The sequence below is a fragment of the Lathamus discolor genome, chromosome 1 (genome assembly GCF_037157495.1).
Source record: "Lathamus discolor isolate bLatDis1 chromosome 1, bLatDis1.hap1, whole genome shotgun sequence".
NCBI classification, from domain to species: domain Eukaryota; kingdom Metazoa; phylum Chordata; class Aves; order Psittaciformes; family Psittacidae; genus Lathamus; species Lathamus discolor.
In genome coordinates this window covers 151,896,820-151,916,118 of record NC_088884.1, presented here as the reverse complement: position 1 = coordinate 151,916,118, position 19,299 = coordinate 151,896,820, and the positions used below count along the sequence as shown (strand labels likewise).

The following is a 19,299-nucleotide window of genomic DNA, read 5'->3' as shown; positions in this document are numbered from 1 at the left end:
GATCTTGGCGGACTGCGTCTAACAGCACCACCTGGTGACACCTGCCCCGGCGCCCCCGCGGCGCGGTCCGGACGCCAGAGTGCCGTGGGGCACAGCTTTTACCCCGCAGGGTGGCTGTTCGATCGGAGCTGGGCAGAGACAGCCCCGCTCCGGCCGCCCCGCTTAGGCGCTGCCTCCCGCTGGGCTGTGCGGACGGGAGGGAGGCACACGCGTCTTCCTAACCCAAGCGCGGCCGCTCTCAGCCCTCCGTGCCCGCTACGGCACACTCCGCTGTAGCCCAGGCAGGCTCCGAGAAGCTGCGGGGAGCATGGCCTCCTAGCAGCGAGCGGGGCCAGGAGCCCTGGGACGGGACTGGCCCGGCCCGGAACGCGCCGCGCGGAACTACGTTGTGCGGGGAAGGGTGCGCAGCGGCACCGGCGCCGGTTGAGGGGCGGGCCGCCATGGCGGTGGACATCACCCTGCTCTTCAAGGCCAGCGTGAAGACGGTGAAGACCCGCAATAAGGCGCTGGGGGTGGCGGCGGCGGGTGACAACGCCAGGGACGAGCTGCTCAAGCGGGGCGCCGCCCGCTCCAAGAGCGACTTCACCGGCCGGGCCCGGGAAGTGGTGAGTGCGGCGACGGCGGCCGCCGGGCCTGCCCCGGGCAGCCCGCCCCCTTCAGCCCGCCGCGGAGCGGGCCGCCACGGCTGGCCCTCCCCGAGCACCGGGGCGAGCGAGCGGGCCCCAGCGTCGCCCGCAGACCGCCCTGGGGCGGCTCTTTCCCACACGGATGTGGGTCGGGATGGGGGGAGCGCAGCGTGAGAGCCGGCTCCGGCCGCGGAAGGCTCAGAGCCCGCCTGCCGCAGCCTTCCCCCGGCGAGACCGTCCCGTGGGGGCTCTGCCGGCCGCTGCCCCTTCCGGGCGGGCTGTCGCGCCTGGTGTGGGCCGCGGCCGTGCGTGCATCGATACGAGGATTTCCTCATGGCAGTTGCCACGTAAGAGAACGCTCCTGTAAGCAGACGTGAGCATAAGCGCTTGCAATGTTGCACCGTATATTCTGTCTTCAGTTTTGCTTTCGGTTTGTCACACCGTATGGCTCTGAAGTGCCAGTTCTGTACAAATTACAGAATGTACAAATTACATTGCAAATGTACAAAGGCAACTAGAGCATTTTAAAACTTGAAAAGGCAAGCACTGAGAAGTGAAGGAGTTACAGAGCTGAAGGCTGACCAGCACTATTAACAGTCCTCAGTCCAGTCATGCTGTAAACCAGATTTGTTGCAGGTTATTTTGCTCCATACTGAGTAAAAGGCAGGGAAAAAAGTCTGGTACCAAAGCAGGGTTTGAATAACACATGTTTAATAAGGTACTGGACTGTATTTTATAAAACTCAGAGAAAAGGACTTTCTGAGGAGACGGGCTTACGGAGCGCAAATACAAGTTTAGGACTAAACAAAGAACACACAAGTAAGCTTGTTCTGTCATTTTCTAAGTTATGAATAATTTAGTTTTGAAGCATAGACATCAATGTCACATTTCTGTGCTCATTGTACATTTTCCACTTCTGAGAGAGTACTAAAAAGCCAGTGTAAATTGTAACACTTGATGTTTGATGTTCAGTAGCTCAGTGATTGCTTAGAGGCCTAAGCAGAAGGCATCAAGTTGGGTACCTGTTAAATGAATATAAAGCAACTTTTTGTTATGGTTAATAAGTGACTTGTTCACTGTGAGTGATAAGGATCTATCTGCAGTGAGCAGACCAGTCCATAAAACTACAGTCAAGGTCTTTTCCTGTGAAATCTACCTTTTTTCCCCCACTGCATCTACTGATGCAGATGTTCCACATTCTGCAGTGTTAAGAGAGAATGGGCTCCTTCAGTTTTACCCCAGGACAGTCTTTTTAATTTTTAACACTATTTGTGTGTGTAAATTCCTAGAATTCAGTAAATGATTGACTATCAGAGGGTATCATATTGACATTTATCACCATCATCAACACAACTGCGATTTTTAAATCTTCCATTCAGAACTCCAGCACTTGGGCTGGTGCTGAGGGCAGGTTGTTGCTGTCTAAAGGTTTAGCACTAGTTTGGATGCTTTGTCGAAGTGTTTCATAGTTATTTGTGGTATCAAGAGGAAATCTGAGATTTTTAGGTTCCATTCTAGATACTGTTATAGCTATAGACTTCTGGTTGTTCCCTCTGAAGTGTTTTACCTTCTGTCCAGTTGCTTCCACTATTGCCTGCGCTTCACAATCACAGAATGGTTTCGGTTGGAAGGGACCTTAAAGGTCACCTAGTTCCAATCCACTGCCATGGACAGGGGTACCTTCCACTAGACTAGGTTGCTCAAAGCCCTGTCCAGCCTGGCCTTGAACACTGCCTGGGATTGGGCTTTCAGTTCTTCCTTCTCGGTTTCAGTGTCTGTATTCCAAATAATTTATAGCTTCAGACTAGGCTGACATCTACTTCTTCCTTCTTCCTAGTCTTTTCTCTGTCTTCCCTTCCTATCACCAATGCTTCCTTGCATTTGCTGCCTCCCGGTTCTGGTTTTCTTTCTTGAGTTTGTTTCATACTGAAGCCTAGCCTCACATTCATCTTCTCACTGCCCAGCTGTAGTCCTCTGCTGTGGGAGCAGCATCCAGCTCTGGTCCAAAGCAGACAGCAGCACACCTGGAATGTGGTGCTGGATGGGTGCTCAGCCTGGCCTGAGGCAGCCACACAGCTGTGGGATCGGAGTTCTCCTTCCTAGCCCATCCCACAGTGGTTTTGTATCACATTATTAGTGTGTTTGAGCATTTGGCTGAACTGTATTAAGTGATGTAACTCTACCATACATAGAATATTTTCTTCCTCCTTTCCCCCTGCCCCAAAGGACTATGAGTTTTGCTGCAGGATTTGAGGACTATGCAGATGTTTACTTTTTTCTTTTCTGGTCTTTTTTGTAGACAGACTCTTAAGTGATGTTTAAGAAGGAAGACTGAAGGTACTTAACATTTGGAGAAGAAGCTGGCAAAGTTGTAACAGTTCCTTATTTTCTGTTGAATTTCATTTTTCTTCTCTAAGAAAGCTCTGTATCTGCACAGTGGGCTTCTGTATTTATGGTGAAGTTTCGTTGCGCCTGGGAGATAGAGTTATAAAATCCTCTTTTATGTTCTCAAACTTAACATGATTTTTTAGGTGGACTGGAGTAGGCAGAGAGAATAGCGAATATCAGAGCTTTGACTTGAATCAGTAGTGTGTGGGAAACCAAAAATGGGAGGATACATTTTGTGTGCTCTTGGTATTTTGCATTAGTCACAAAAAGTACTTAATGGTTCTGCATTAATTTGTATTTGTTTTCAGAACTGTTTTGTGCTCATATTTATGTGTGTGTGTGTATATATATATACATACACACTGTGTTGTTGCAGCCTCTGGGGAGCTGATGAAGGCATTTGTATTTGAGGATGCATTGGTAACACAAGGATGTTATGAGGTTGTATAAAATCATTGTGGTGTTAGTAGCTGAGGCTGCTGTTACTGGTCATTAACATTTCTTAAACTGTGACAAAATTGTCCTGTTTGCCTATGGATGCTCTTCTAAATCGAAGATGAATGTTATGCCTGTGAAAGGATTTTCTTTGCCCTGGTGTTGACCCATCACTGTTATTTGGTTTGGGTTGTTTTGGTCTCTCAGCTGCATTGTACAAGGTTGGGTTGGCTGATACCTGATGAAAGGTGACTAATGCTGCGCATATGGTGAGTGTTTCTGGCATCTCACCACCTGCTTACCAGTTACATATTGACTAGGACCAGATAGGGCCAATATTCACATCAATGAGCATTGAGGGATTCCCTACAAGAAATCTGCAATAGCAGTGACAAACTTTCCATTGCTTACAACTCAAAAAAGACTGTTAGAATTCATTATGTACATGGTAGTGCTTTTTGGTTAATTAGAACAAAATCAGCACTTTTTCTGTTAGACTTTTAGAGTAACCCAGCTGTTTGAAATGTAGTGTATACTTTTACGGGCTTATGTAGTTATGGTGGGTTGACCCTGGCTGGACACCAGGTGCCCACCAAAGCTGTTCTGTTGCTTCCTTCCTCAGCTACACAGGGGAGAGGAAAGAGAGGAAGCATAACAAAAGGCTCATGGATTGAGATAAGGGCAGGGACAGATCACTCACTGGTTACTGTCATGGGCAAAACAGACTCAACATGGGGGGAAAAAGTCAGTTTGATTTATTACCAATCAAATCAGAGTAGGATAATGAGAAATAAAAACTAAATCTTAAAACACCTTCCCCCCCACCCCTCCCTTCTTCCCAGTTTTCTCCACTTCCTCCCGCCAGTGATACAGGGGCACATAGAAGGGGGTTGTGGTAAGTTCATCACACGCTGTCTCTGCTGCTTCTTCCTTCTCAGGGGAGGACTCCTCATGCTTTTCCCCTGCTCCACCATGGGGTCCCTCCCACAGCAAACAGTCCTTCATGAACCTCTCCAACATGAGTCCTTCCCACAGGCTGCAGTTCTTCATGAACAGCTCCAGCATGGGTCCCTTCATGGGGTGCATCCTTCAGGAATGGACTGTTCCAGACTGCGTCCCCCCTGGGGTCACAACTCAGCAGACATGCTCCAGTGTGGGCTACTATCTTCATGGGGCCACAGATCTTGACAGGGGCCTGCTCCAGCATGGCTTCCTACAGCGTCACAGTTTCCTTTGGGCATCTCTCTGCTCCAGCCTTGAAGTAAGTGCTCAGGGACAACCATGAGCAGTTCAGGTATAGCATAGGCCCAGTATATGTGGCACTCGTTCACGACATTACCATGGTCTTAAACCTGCAGATTTGGATATTTCGAAAGGTTGCCAGCTTTGGAAGGTGTTTGGCACTGGAACTTCTGTCTTAGGACAATCTTAGGAAACCTGACTATTGAAGCCTTTCCTATTACTTTTTAAGGCAAGGATGAGCTATTGGGAATACCTGCCAGATATGCTCCTTTCTTAGTTACCTGAGTGTATTGAAGGAATGAACTTTTTATCATTGCTGACTGTTCAGTATGTGTTGGAGAAATGGAATCGAGGCTGATAGAGCCTATTACAGAAATAAATAGCTATTAATGGTCAAACAGAATTTCATGGTGGGCTTGATTGCAGCCATGAATGAAATTTCGTGTTTTGCTAGGGAGATTCTCTTCTTTAAGGTTTTGCAGAAAGCTAAAAAATGAAGTGTTGGAGCATGAATCCTTCAAAAGCAATACCAGACCTATCTGAAAACATATCCTTGAGAATGGAAAATTTGAAAGGTTAAATGTTTCTTAGTCTTTAAATGCAGAATTTCAGAATGATCAAATGTCTGTGTTTGAAACTGTTGATCGCATAAGGATGCCAGGTTCATGAGGCTGCAACATCTGTTATTCATATAACTTCTGTGTATGGATTCTGTAGGATGATTAACTGATTCTTCAAAAAAAATTGGTATGATAGGTCAATATTCACATCAAAAATATGTTCAGCTGCTCCGTACAAATATGTAATGAGTAGGAAAAATCCCCACATAAAACTTGTTTCCAAAACTGGTTCTTACAAAAGCCAAACCAAATGACATTGATTATAAATTTTGAGAAACCTTTTGATTTCAAGGCCACCTGACTCAATTTTTAGCTTTTAGGTTTTATTTTACATCCTCTGAGTAAAACAACCTTTCATGCATACGTACGTACGGCAGACTGGACAAAGCCCGCAGGATAATTCAAAGTAGCATTGCTATTGGAAGAGATGGAGAGCTGATGTTTTGTCCTTGGTCCCAAGCATGGCCCATCTTTGTGCAATTTGGTATTTAGAGCATTCTTGTAGGAGAAGAAAAGGCTGGGGTGTTTGTATGTAGTGTTTACAGTGCCTTAATCTTTGTCACTGTATTAATAAAGCCTAAAAAAGTATGAGAAATGCCCAAACCAGTAGCTGGTCCCCCAGACTGACCATGTAGGACCACATTGAATAGCATGACATAATTATTGATGTAGCACCATTAAAAGTGTTTTTAACAATACGTACTTTCTGATCCCTTTCAGACTATTCAGGATTGTTTGAAGAGGTACCAAGAAGAAAATTCAGACATTAAAAATGTGCAGTGGGTATGGTTACAGTAAATAATCTGTAGCTAGTACATGGCACTAATAGAGAAGGACAAGTCTGCATGCTCACTGGAAAATTTCTAGGGATTTACTGATCACAACCAGTTTGAAAAACAGTAGTAGATGATTAGATCGAGATTTCAAACAAAGGATTCTTCTTGCTTAATACAGTTTTAGTATCGGAAGAAAAAAGAGTTGGCTTGTAGATTGGGAGGCTCATGGGCTTTTCCACTGCCTGCTTTTGGATATGTAGTAGCTTTGGTGATAGGCAGGTACTACTCTGTTGATGCAGGGAGTAACATCATTACTGTTTTAAAAGTGAAGGTAAATGAAAATACCAAGTATTAAATGTTGTATTGGAATATGACAATAATTATTATGCTGCTGGCTCTGAGTCAAGTTCAGGTTGGTGTCTCCAGAATGCATCAGATTATATCGAAGCTGTTTAAACAACAGAGAAATATCCTAATTAATGAAAAGGCCATCTTGCTATGTTAATTTTTGTGGGATGGGACATGTATTTGGCAGGTTCAGAATAGACCTGAATGGGAGGGGTTAAAGTCCATGGCAGAACACAGGCAGTGCATCAAAGACTGCATGCATGGTCATGGAGTGAGGTACTTCTGTTGTAGTTGAATAGCTGACACTAACCAGTGCTTTGAGGGAAATGGCCAAAAATGGTTAAAATGGTGTGCTTTAATGTTTTTGATTTTATACTCAAACTAAAAAAAAAAATTAACCTGATGTAATAAGGTTAGTTTATACCGTCGTTTTGATTTTAATGATTACATAAGTCCCATGAAAGAATATTTAGATGCAAGGAAATATATACTGCTCATGGTATAGCCAATTATAGTCTTTATTAGAAATTAATGACTGCCAAATTTTGGACAGCAAGTGATATTTCAGTTCACTTAACTTTTAATGAGAGGTAAGTTCTAATAAATTGGGCCCACAGCTGAGGTCATTAGGATTAATTCTGACTTCTCCCATGCACAGTTATAAAGTCACTTTTTTTCCTCTAAGTTCACCGCTGGTGCTGCATTTTGTACACTTTTACATGCACGTGGGTTTCCCTCCCCCATTTCCTAGGCAGAAAATACAATTCTAAGTGACACTTTTTCAAGTGGGACATTACAGTGTAGGGCTTTCTAAGATTTGAGATTTATCTCTTCCCCTCTGCAAATTATGCGTAATGTTAGGTTTTTATTATGAACATTTTTTGTTTTTACTTCTCATTTCCTCCATCTTTGTTGGAGAAGAAATTTAGCTTGAGAGATGGAGGGAATTTTAATTAGTAGAGGAGAAACACTTAAGCCAGAAAGGAAATAGCAGAGGAAAGATGTTTTTTAAGATTTTTGGAGACAAATGCAGTGCTGACCTTGTTTAATGCAAAAGGATTAAATGCCAATTCACTAATGTTCCCCTTGTGATGCTTCTGGTTTTGGCAAAATTCACATCACTAACAGTGGTGAGGGTATAGACTGGCCTTGGGGGAAGAGTTACATTTTGGGAAATGTCAATGCAAATGTCTGTCCTTGTCCCCCACTGCTTTGTTTGTTTGTTTTGGAGTACATTCTAAACTCCATGGGAATTACTTTCTGACTGTAACTGAACAGCAGGATTGAAAGTTGGCTTGGGAGACAGCTTTCCTTGGTTGTCTGTTAGTTTTGTTTTGACTAACTGGACCTCATGTGGTGCTGAGGAGTCCGAAAGTATCTGAGGCTGCAGTTCCCATTTAGAGGACGTTGTCTTTGTCCTCTTCTCCAGCTTGGTTGTGGCACGTTCTTTTCTGACTTCGTTGTTGGAGGAAATGTTATATTGTGTAGCTGGTCACTATGAACTCTTTTCTGACTATGGTTGTCCATTAAACTGACATCTCCTGTGAGTTCTTTTTTTGTCATCTTGCCACAAATAAGGACAAAATTTATGGACATTAGTAGCACATGTGGAAGTGGAATAAAGCTGAGGTTTATAATCTGTAGTTTGCAACACAGGTTACATTAGCATGACATCTGAAGAAGGAGAAAGGTGGGCTAGGGACAGGGTGGTGGCTCCTGTGGCATCTGAAAATCTGGAGTGATTCAATAGAAGACAACAGAAAGTGAGTAGGCTTAGCTGGAAGAAAATAGAATGATGTAGGTTGGAGAAGAGACAGTCTAACATGAGAGGTAGAAATATGGGTAAAGAAAAAGAATGAACAGCAGGAAAGCGTATGGAGGTTATGATAGGATACATCTAAATAGGAAAGAAAGGAAGGGAAATGGAAGCGCAAGAATGCAATTTACAGGTTAGTGGATTTAATGGATGCATTTATGCTTTTTACTATTTCTCCGAGTTCTGTATCAAAGATCATTTTGGGATTGGTGTTGGGACCGGTCTTGTTTAATATCTTTGTCACTGACATGGACAGTGGGATTGAGTGCGCCCTCAGCAAGTTTGCTGTGTGTTTTGGTTGATAACGCTGCAGGGAAGGGATGCCATCCAGAGGGACCTCGACACACTTGTGAGGTGGGCTGATGCCAACCTTATGAAGTTTAACCATGACAAATGCAAGGTCCTACACCTGGCTCGGAGCAATCCCAGGCACAGCTGCAGGTTGGGCAAAGAACAGATTCAGAGCAGCCCTGCGGAGAAGGACTTGGGGGTGCTGGTCGATGAGAAAATGAACATGAGCTGACTTCAGTGTGCGCTCGCAGCCCAGAAAGCCAACCGTATCCTGGGCTGCATCAAAAGGACCGTGACCAGCAGGTTGAAGGAGGTGATCCTGCCCATCTACTCTGCTCTTGTGAGACCTCACTTGGAGTATTGTGTGCAGTTCTGGTGTCCTCAACATAAAAGGACATGGAACTGCTGGAACAAGCCCAGAGGAGGGCCACGAGGATGATAAGGGGACTGGAGCACCTCCCGTATGAAGACAGGCTGAGGAAGTTGGGGCTGTTCAGCCTGAAGAAGAGAAGGCTGCGTGGAGACCTCATAGCAGCCTTCCAATATCTGAAGGGGGGGGGTCTATAAGGGTGCAGGGGAGGGACTCTTCATTAGGGACTGTAGTGATAGGACAAGGGGTAATGGGTTAAAACTTAAACAGGGGAAGTTTGGATATAAGGAAGAAGTTCTTTCCTGTTAGGGTGGTGAGGCACTGGAATGGGTTGCCCAGGGAGGTTGTGAATGCTCCATCCCTGGCGGTGTTCAAGGCCAGGTTGCACGAAGCCTTGGGTGAGACAGTTTAGTGTGAGGTGTCCCTGCCCATGGCAGGGGGGGTTGGAACTAAAAGATCTTGAGGTTTTTTTCTAACCCTAACTGTTCTATGAGTCTATGATTCTATGATCTTGGAGCAAGAACAGCTTGTTATTTTGAGTACTTTGACCCACTGCTATCACTAGAAGCTTTGGGCTCTCTATTTATGTTTATTAAAATCTCTTGTTTGGGACAGAAATGAACTTAAAAAAAAGCAGACTTAATATTAGTGTGACTTGTTAGAGATTTAACTGTTGGGATTTACTTTTCCAGGCATTATCAGTGAGGCCAAAATAAAACTAATTTGTCTTGAAGTTAGTAACTGGTTCTTTAGGTTCTGATTTTCCTCCTCTTTTGAAAATAGGACAAGTCTGGTGAATAGTAACCCAGAGTAGAATTTAGCCATGACTCTTCCTGGCATCCTGCACTTCTCATTTCTGTGTGCATGGTTTATCCTGCTTGTGAAGTTATGTAGAGAGAGGTATTCTTGGACATTTGAGAAGTACTACTTCTGTTGCTTCTGCTAAATCTAGACTTGGACTAAGGACTATTCTTCTCTGCAGCAATCAGCAGGGAGAATTTCTGAGTCCTCACATATCAATTGCTTTGAAATCTGAAGTGTATTGAATATTAGCAGGATAGGGAGATACGTAATTTAGGATGCTGTGCTTCACACATGATCAGCAAAAAGAGTTTTAATCTGTATCTCAGCGAACAGCTATTTCAAAGCATAAAGATGTTGCAGCTTCTCACAAAAATCGGTAACAAATCATTGCTTTCAACAAGTGGGACTCACACATGTGTTTTTGTTAATTGGGCTGGTTTTGGTCATCAGGATTAGTTACTGCGGTAATGCTGAGCTGATTCCTTGTGATTTTTGGTAATGAGTGGATTAAGGCTTTCTGTGCTTTGCCATAGACAAAAGGATGTAATTTTTCAGTGAAAGATTATGTAATTGTATGCTCTGTCTTTGAAACTTCAGACCACTGTGCTTGAAAATATGTGTCAGGCTGGCAAATACTAAAACCTGGTATGATAGCTTCGGCAGTGACAGCGATTAAAGGGTGAATATTTGAGCTATGAATTGTTTCCAGCAATTCTGAGAAAGTGTGCTTTAGTGTTGAGAATATTACAGTGTGATCTAATTGCCTAGAATTTTAAATGATGGATACTTGCTTGAAAATGTTGGTTTCCTGTCTTCAGGGTGGTGTGTCAAAGCTTTCTGTCTGCCCAAAATGATATTTTGTAGTGATCAGGTACCAGCCCTGAGGTTTTTGTTGTCCCTTTTTACCCTTTGATTCTGACTCTGCCTTACCTTTTGATGGAGGGTGGTGAGAGCAATAGAGAAGCGGATGTACTACATCTGCTTAAATTTCAATCTATTCTGTTTCTTTAGGTATTGTCCAGCATTTGGAAACCAAGCAAAACAAAAACCAGATACAGTTAAATCTAATCCAGCTTCCTTTCAATCTTTGCTTTCCCACTATTAATAGATTGCTTGATGTTTCCCACTGGATATTTCCTTTTTTGGTTAATATCTGAATGGGTTTGAATGTGGATTTGATCTCACTATTCTAAATTGAATATTTAATTTCCATAGTACAAGATGCAACAGACTGGTGTTTCCCACCTCTCCATGTCTCGGATAGCAAGTATGAAAGGGGGTTCTCATGAATGTTGGTAGAGGTTCTGCGAGGATTATTTTAAACATTACGTTGGTCTGTGGTTTAAAGGGTCTTGGATTGCATCATAAATTTATTAGATGTCTCATATGGAGTAATATTCTAATCAGAATTCTTAGTGGTCGTTCGAGTTTTAGTTTTTTTTAATGGAAAGTAAAATAAGTCCTCAAATGTTTAGTCCAGGTGAAAGTAAAATGCCACTACATTTAGAAGACGAGAAATAATCTTGCTGCAGGACATGTGGGGGTTTCTGGAATGAAACAGACACCAGAGGCCTGGGAGGTAAAAGAAGAGCGGAGAACAGAGCCCTGGGTTGTACAGCAGCCCACCATGAGTGTGGTGGAACTCCTTACCCTGGCTCTATGGCAGCAGCTGTTGGGGAGTGCAGGTTAGCAAGACTCCTCAATCTTCAGAGAAGGGAGAATTTTGTTAAAGGGGCAGGAAGACAGGGTAGTTGGTCAGCAGTGTGTTGAAACCAAGGTGTTCTGCAGAGTATTGGTATTCTGTGGAGGAAAACATACTTTTGGAGTTTGGAGTTGTTCTAGAAATCTTGTATTGTCTGGTTTTCAGATTGACATGTGTAAAACAGATGTAATTGCATCATGGATTGTTTTCTTTCTTGCCTGTTTTCAGGTGGTTTGGATGTTTTTGCAGAATAGAAACAATTTCTGAATTCTCAGGCTTTTTTGAGGTTTTTCTTTTTTAAAGAAATTCCACCTTTGTTTTGAGAGTTTTTGCCTGAACTAATGGTTTCATTTCACAAACACACACTCCCCCCTTATCTCCAGTTTTGCAGTTAGTTTGGGTGGTTTTTTTCTTGCTCCTTCCTGGAAAAGAAGCAAAACACTGTGTGAGCTGCAGAGGAGCCTATTGCTTACTCTTATGGCACTTTATGTATAATATGTTATACATTATATCTGTCTTCTTTATAACTAGTTCACTTGTGTTAAAAATAAATGGTGATAGCAAACTGACATGTGAAAGACAAACATGTAATGGTGATGAAAACCATTTAATGATTAGTAAGGCAACAGATATTTCTTGAAAATAAAAACCATGTCTAAAGGCTCTAATGCTGACATTTGGAAACACTGCCATGTTGTGGTATTTGCAATACCGTGTGTCCTGTACAGTAGATAGTGTTTAAAATTTCTTGGGAACTGGAGCTTGCAATTGTGAGCTTGGAATGTCCTGCAGATAATTAAGTTGTGGTCAGGCTTTAGAAAAATAAAAAGTTCTCGAACTATGATTTTATAAACATGCTACAATAACATTTCTTTATATTTAACAGTTTCTTATAGAAAGCTGATACTCTCACAAGGCATTGACTAAAGGTACAACATCAAGAGAGAAAAAATACTAAATTAAAACTTCACTTGGGATGTTGACAGTTGGCTTGTAATATTAAACAGATGTGTGTGTTCATGGGATATTCTTCTTTCAGAACCTTGTTGCATGCCTGTTTTCTAGTGACAGCTACAAATTTTTTATTAATTTAAAAATCTCCTTTCTTCAGTTGTCTTTGTTATATATTATTTACTTGGGTCGATTCAGCTGGACAGCACGATGCATGCTGCAGTTTGTGATAGGAGAGTGTTCCTTTATGTAGGCTTAAATTGGCTCCTTCAACTATATAGAAAAATTATTACATCTGTGCAAAGATTCTTGCGTGTGATATTACCTCTGCTTGTGTAAGCAGGGCATTTATTGATTGTGGTTCTGGGTATGGTAGGGCATAATTTGTCCTCTTCAGCTCCTAGTAAATACTGACAGGAGTCAGTACTAAAATAAAGAAACTTCCGTTTTAAACAGATGCAAGTTGAATGGAACAGAGGTGGGATTATCAGTTAAAGGAAGAGCATCTAGTGCTACTAAAATCAAAAAATGTTGCATCCAGTTCTGATGTCCACCTTTTCCAGAAATGTGGTGGTGGAGGGAGAGGTTGTGTTTTGCTTTTTTAGAAAAGAGCTGTGAAAATGAGCTTATGTCTGAAAAATCTAAGTGGTGAGAAACTTTTTCATCCTATTTTGTTAGCAGACACGATCACAAGAAAAAAAGTCTCCAATTTTTTCATGGATCTAATGAAATAGCAAAAATCAGATACAGTGCTGAGAAAAGTCATTATTATTTGTAGTGGTGTTCAGCTGATCCTTGATTTGGTAGATTCTGCATCACTTGAAATCTCTTAAATCAAGTGCATATATTCCAAAATACATACAGTACTCAACAAGTATTGCAGGAGTTAATGTGTGTAGGGATTGCTCAAGAATTCCTTTTTACATATGGGACACTGCTTTGTACCAAAGTAAAGAATTGGATACTGGTTTTCCAAATCCCAGACTACTGCTTGGGTGACCTATGACTCTGATCAGCCTGACCTTACGCTGTGTGCATGTATGAATGTTCTGTCTTAATTTTTAATAATAAAAGAACTTACAGGAAACAACGTGTTAAAGCATTTCTAAAATGAAACAGCCGTTTAAGACTTCACAGCGTGCTTATTTTCTACCACAGGAGTGAGTTACTGCAAAGTAAGCAACCACTTTTAAATGTTTGGGAGGTTTTTTCTGATTCCTTCCTTACAAATTTCAGAAGATGAATGGATGTACAAAGACAGGTAAATGATTTTTTGTAAAGACTGAAGGAATAATTAACCAATGTGATGTATCCATCGATTAAATAACACTACATTGCTGTAGTCTGCACGCTGACTCTGTTTCATGTATGTAAGTGGGTATCTCCTTTGTTTTTTAGAGTTGTATAAAGACAAAATCATGCACCATAAGGCAAAATTAGTTTACTGTATTACTGTAAGAGCACACTTTATTTCTCTTAATGGTGTTATTTCCAATTCCTGAAAATTTTAGCTTGCTTTGGAACCCATTAAAGAATAGATGAGAAATACTTAAGAGAGCTCAGATACTGTTTCTTATGGTTTTGAATACAGTGTAAAGAAGCCTGCAGCAAATACAGGAAAATACTTCTTAGAGATAATTAAAATGTGGAGGAGAATTAAAAAAGGAAAAATATCAAAGAGTGAATTGGTTGGTCTAAAATGTGACCTAGTATAACTTGTATTGATTTTCTTCTGTGTTATGGCATACAGAAAGCATGGGGCTGTGGTCTGGGTATTACATTACCATTTCTTCACAATTTATTGTCTGAAAAATTACAGTAGTTTCAGGAGTGGTTTGTGGGTTCACGCAATACACTTGAAATACTTAATATAATTTTATTTTGCAGGGAAAATAAGGCATGAACATCTTTTGTAGGAAACTTTTGCGGTGAATGAAAAGAAGCCTTTTCTATATAGCTCTTAAATAAAAATTGAGTATTTAATTAAGCATATGCACCCTGTGTGAATTTTAATCTCAATATTATTCCAGTTTTGAATGAATATATTTAAAAGCATCCATTAGGGATATAGGAAGGACAATAATGCAAATGTTACATGTTTTGTCTTGTGAGTAAATTTACGTGGCTTGTTTTTGACTCTAATAAGAATCAGAAGTTTACTCCAAAGACTTTTTTTTTAAATACGAGATTGTTACTGATTCTTTTATGTTTACAAAAAACCTTAGTATTACAAAAGTTTGTTTGCAGGCATTTCCTGGATTGAACCGTTTTGAACAAACCGATTGTTTCAACTGGTTCTTCAAATACAGTAGAAGTTGTTTCTTTCAGTGAGATTTGTAAATTGTTGTGGGAATTCTGCACAGCCTGATGATGACAGGGTGTGATTTTTCTGTCAGAGCAGGCGTACCAATAACTCTTATAATCGTGTATCTTCCAGGTGGGGCTTTGTGATGGTTGGTTCTCACTTCAGGTTTTGCTCCTTATATGGAGGACTTTGGAATAGGATGAGTAAATCGTTAATCATTGAAATTACATGAGATGGCTTGCTATGCTTTTAAGCCTTTTTCTTTAGCACCCTTGGAATTAGGGAGATTATGTTAACAGATTTCACAGAATCATAGAAGAGTTTGGGTTATAAAGGACTTTAAAGATCCTTTAGTTCCAACCCATTTAGTTCCAACACCCTGCTATGGGCAGGGAATTTTCTATTATCCTTATTACTGATTTTTACATATGAAATCTCTGGCAGAACAACTCTATATGTGTCTTATCCTACAAAGATAACTTTTTGACTGAGGCTGTTGCCAGTGAGATATTGTTGTTAATTAAACACAAACATATGTTGTAACAAAAAAAAATACCACTTTCTTATTGGAATTTTCTAAGCAAGATTTGTTGTAATGCAAATAAACTGAAACTCATGAATAGCGAGTTGTTTGGAATTAAGTTTCCTTCTATTTTATGTGTATGGACCAAACTATTACATTGCGTTCTGATTGCATGATGTTTTTTCTGCTTTAAATTGCTATTACAGTAGCTCTGAGAGTCCCTAACTGAGAGCAGAGCTAGATATGCTTTGTGGAACATTTGAGCTTTTAACTAAGCAAGATATTTAAAGATGCAAGATAAAATCCTACTTGTAACAGGCTGAAGCGTTCTGGTTGATTTGACGGAAGAAAACAGTTTGCAGAAAGTTCTTAGTAGCGTGAAAGTTTAATGCTCATTGTTTGTTCCACATTTTATCTTCTGAATGAGAGTGAGGATGGAGGCTCATATAAGAGAGACTGAAAGGGAAATTTTCTCAAATGCTTTTTTAGGACTTTTTATTAAAGTGCATTCCTCTTTTTTGGTTGTAAGAAATGAACTGAATTTGTTTGGACTGTTCATCCTTTCTTGAGTTGGGTGCTAAGACAGTGTTCTTAGGAACTTCTGACAAATGGAAATGTCCTTATTCGTAATTCCTTCCTAATATTCTGTCCCCTAAACCAAAATAATTCTACAGGTATTTATGCATACCAGTTGTTGGGTAAAGTCTTGGAATTTTTCGCAAAAGTGTAGTTTTGAAAATATGTCTGAGTTGTAGCAATTAACCTACATGCACAGTTATAATTCTAGAAAATGGACAGCGTATTACATTCAAAGGCTGGATCTGATAGACCCAAATTGCTTAAAACATCAGTTATTGAAGATGTCCCCCTGGGACTTTGAGAAACCATTTAACAGATGAAAGTACATTTTGAAAAGTTTGACCTTACAGGCAATCATAAAATGAATCAAAACAGTTCTTTCCTCCCCTGAAATGTATAGAGCCCATCTGTATCTAATCCAGTAATTATAGACTGAGTTCAATTACCTTTTCAAACTTGGAGCAGACTGGAGACTGGGCAGTGAACAAACATAGGGTTTTGTCTAGACCTCAATTGACCACAGTCTAAAACTTGAATTTATATCTCATTTTATTTTTAACTTTGTTTGATAGCAAAATAAATCCTTTAAAAACTATCTTGTTGCTAGATCATGAAAGTTTTTACTTCTTGATGCAGCTTTTATGGGTACATTTTTATCCTTAATAAAATGACACCAAGTCCTAAGAGTTTATCGGGTAAATCATTTAAAATGTAACAGAAGCGGGTTAACCAGTTCTTTTGTGTCTTTAATATTTCTGCAATGAAATTATGAAAGCATCAGCACATAATTATGTAATTTATTCTCTGTGCTCATATCCATATATTTATATGGATATGAATATATGGGTATTTATATCCGTATCTTTATATTTATTTATAAATACATGTTTAATATATTAAATTTTAATGTATATTTAATGTTCACATTAAGAAAAAAACCCTGTTTTCTTCTCTTTTAGAAAAGTGAACCCCAAACCTACATGACCGCAATATTGCCAGTAGCTGACCCAGACTGAAAATATATTTTTCAACAATTTTATTAATTTATTTCAGTTAGAGCAAACAGACTCTCCATTCAGCCATAAAGACAGTGTGAAAGAATACATACACAGCTACAAATTGCAGCAGCAAGTATAGGTTATCCCTTTGACCACAAAGTTGAAACCCAGGCATTTTTTGATATTATCCCACAAATGAAACAAACCACATAATATACATCTTGCTGAGAAGTATCTTGAGCTGCATTCACTGTGTAACGTAACAACATCACCCACGTGATGTTCTTATTCCTTACACCACGGTTTATGTGCAACCTTCACTTGTAAAGCATTCTTTGCAATGAAGATGTATGTAGTTTGCAGAAACCAACTGCAGCGTGCAAGACTTCTGTTGTTACAGTAGTACATTTCCTATCTCTTGGGTAGCGGTGAAGGAACAACGATTAAGGACAGGATAAACACCATGTCTTTAATTGTGTGGTGTGCCTTTGGTGGAATGGTGTCTCTTGGCAAGTGAAGGTTATGATAATTGCCGTGTTTAGCTGAACTCACTGCTTCTTAATAGTAATCAGTATTTTGTAGCAGTTGCTGTAATTAGTTAAGAATGTGGTTCATGATGACTTCCAAGTCAACACGCATTTGGCGAATAAAGCAGTCTGTTTCTATGAGTAGTAAATTTGATGTGACAAGCAGGAATCTTTTGATGTTTAATTGGTTTTCCTTGTGACACTTGAGAAAAAACTGATTTAATGAAATGTTGTATTAACTGTAAAGCTGAGATGCCCATTGATTATTCTGAATGTATTTTGTCTGTATATCTTATAAACAAAAGTTCTCCAGTATTTGTTTTCTGCATTTATTGTAATGTATAGTAGTTTTCTGGATGAGTGATAATGTTCTGAAAAGGTAATATGGAAATGTATCAAATTATGTTCATAATAATTTTAAAGAAGAATTTGTAATAGTATATGATAAGAAAACATAGTAGTTTTTGGTATATAACATCAGTTTGGTTCTTTTTCTTTAAGAAAAGGACTGTCAGGCACTCAGAAGTCAGCAAATCCATCCATTGCTAATGGCCAATGTCATAATCTGTTGTACAATCATACTTATATTATTAGATTTATCATAGTAGATAGCACCATACACTGTGTAAAAACACTGAGTACTTCCAATAAGACCCCAGCATTTTTTTTCGTCCCCTTTGCCATAATGGCCACAAGAAATAAACAGTTCACCTGGAAATTCTAGTATCATTGAAGCTGCAGTTCAGTGTACCTCCGGGATTTGTAATTAAAAATAAAGAAGGATTGTTGATGCACATTTCTGAAATCATTAATTTATGTAATGAAACTGTATTACAGCTTCATCGGAAAAGGCTACTACATCCAGGATGCTGGATCTGTTACTTGCACTCTGTTTTATTTTATAGAGCTTCAGTCTTGCACAGAGCTTCAAAAATGAAAGCATTTTAGACCAACAGCTAAAATGAGTATGCTCTGAGAGTAAACTACTAAGGCAGTGCCTTTAATCTGTGGGTTACCTGAAATGAGAAGTCTAGATTACGTATTGTTTACTTTGTTCTACATAATTTTCATCTGGAGGCGTAGTGACACTCTTCTTCCTCTCACCCCAAATGCAAAGGCTGCTGACAGTAATTGTTAGGAGAGTAATGCCTGCTACAATAGGCAAAAATTGTGTTACAGTAAAAATGAAAAAATGACTGTTTCATGGCCTCTCTCAAGATTTTTCATGGCCTTATCCACTCTCTTTGTCCCAAGTGGGAGCTGGTTGGTATGGTTCCACCTCTTTGCTCATTAGCAAATGGACTTTGTTTTGTTACTGTCTCAAGGAACTACCCAATTTTGGTTAGTTACATTCAACTAATGCTGCACAGCAGATTTTCTGCTGTGTGCATTGCATACACTTTAGATTTGTAATTTAAGAGGAAAACAGTATTATTTATTTATTTTTAATGGTGTTTTCAGTTTAATGAAAAGGGATTTTTTTAAAGTGAAAGTATTTGTTTGTACTTCAATGGATGTTTTTGTGTGGACTGTTTTCAAACCAGATTACCTAAATCAGCTCTTACAACTCTACATATGTCCTCTGCCTTGGATCACACTCTTTGAACCAGGCAGGCAGCACAGATCTTTTAACTGCCTCCATTCAAGTAAATGCATTTAATTTTCCTTGTTGGATAATTTTTAAATCTGAAGGGAATATTAACTATATTATCATCCCTGGACTTGGCTTTGGCAAAAACTAGTGCTCTTCAGGAGTCTGGCTCTGTTGGATTTCATCATAGCTCTCTGTTGACATCTCACTCCTGCAATTTGAGAGTCACGGATTTCTTATTGTTGGTATTTTCTTCATTTGCACTCCATTTGATTCCTTTGTTACAGTTTTTGGATCCTGATTTTTTTACTAGCACATAGTACAGAATTCATAGTTGCTTGTTTATTTAAATGGTAAGAAAACTTTAACTGCAAGACGGATAATTTGTTTGTCCACAAATACCCAGT

General features: G+C 40.0%; 1 protein-coding gene across 1 annotated transcript in view; it reads left to right on the top strand.

Moving 5' to 3' along the window:
• The first annotated feature begins 253 nt into the window (after positions 1–253).
• Positions 254–19,299, top strand: part of STX18 (syntaxin 18) — a 63,983-nt gene continuing 44,937 nt past the window's right edge. The window contains exon 1 of the mRNA XM_065659478.1: positions 254–605. Within this exon, the coding sequence (XP_065515550.1) occupies positions 441–605 (165 nt within the window). The 5' untranslated portion in view covers positions 254–440. The remainder of the gene's footprint in view (positions 606–19,299) is intronic.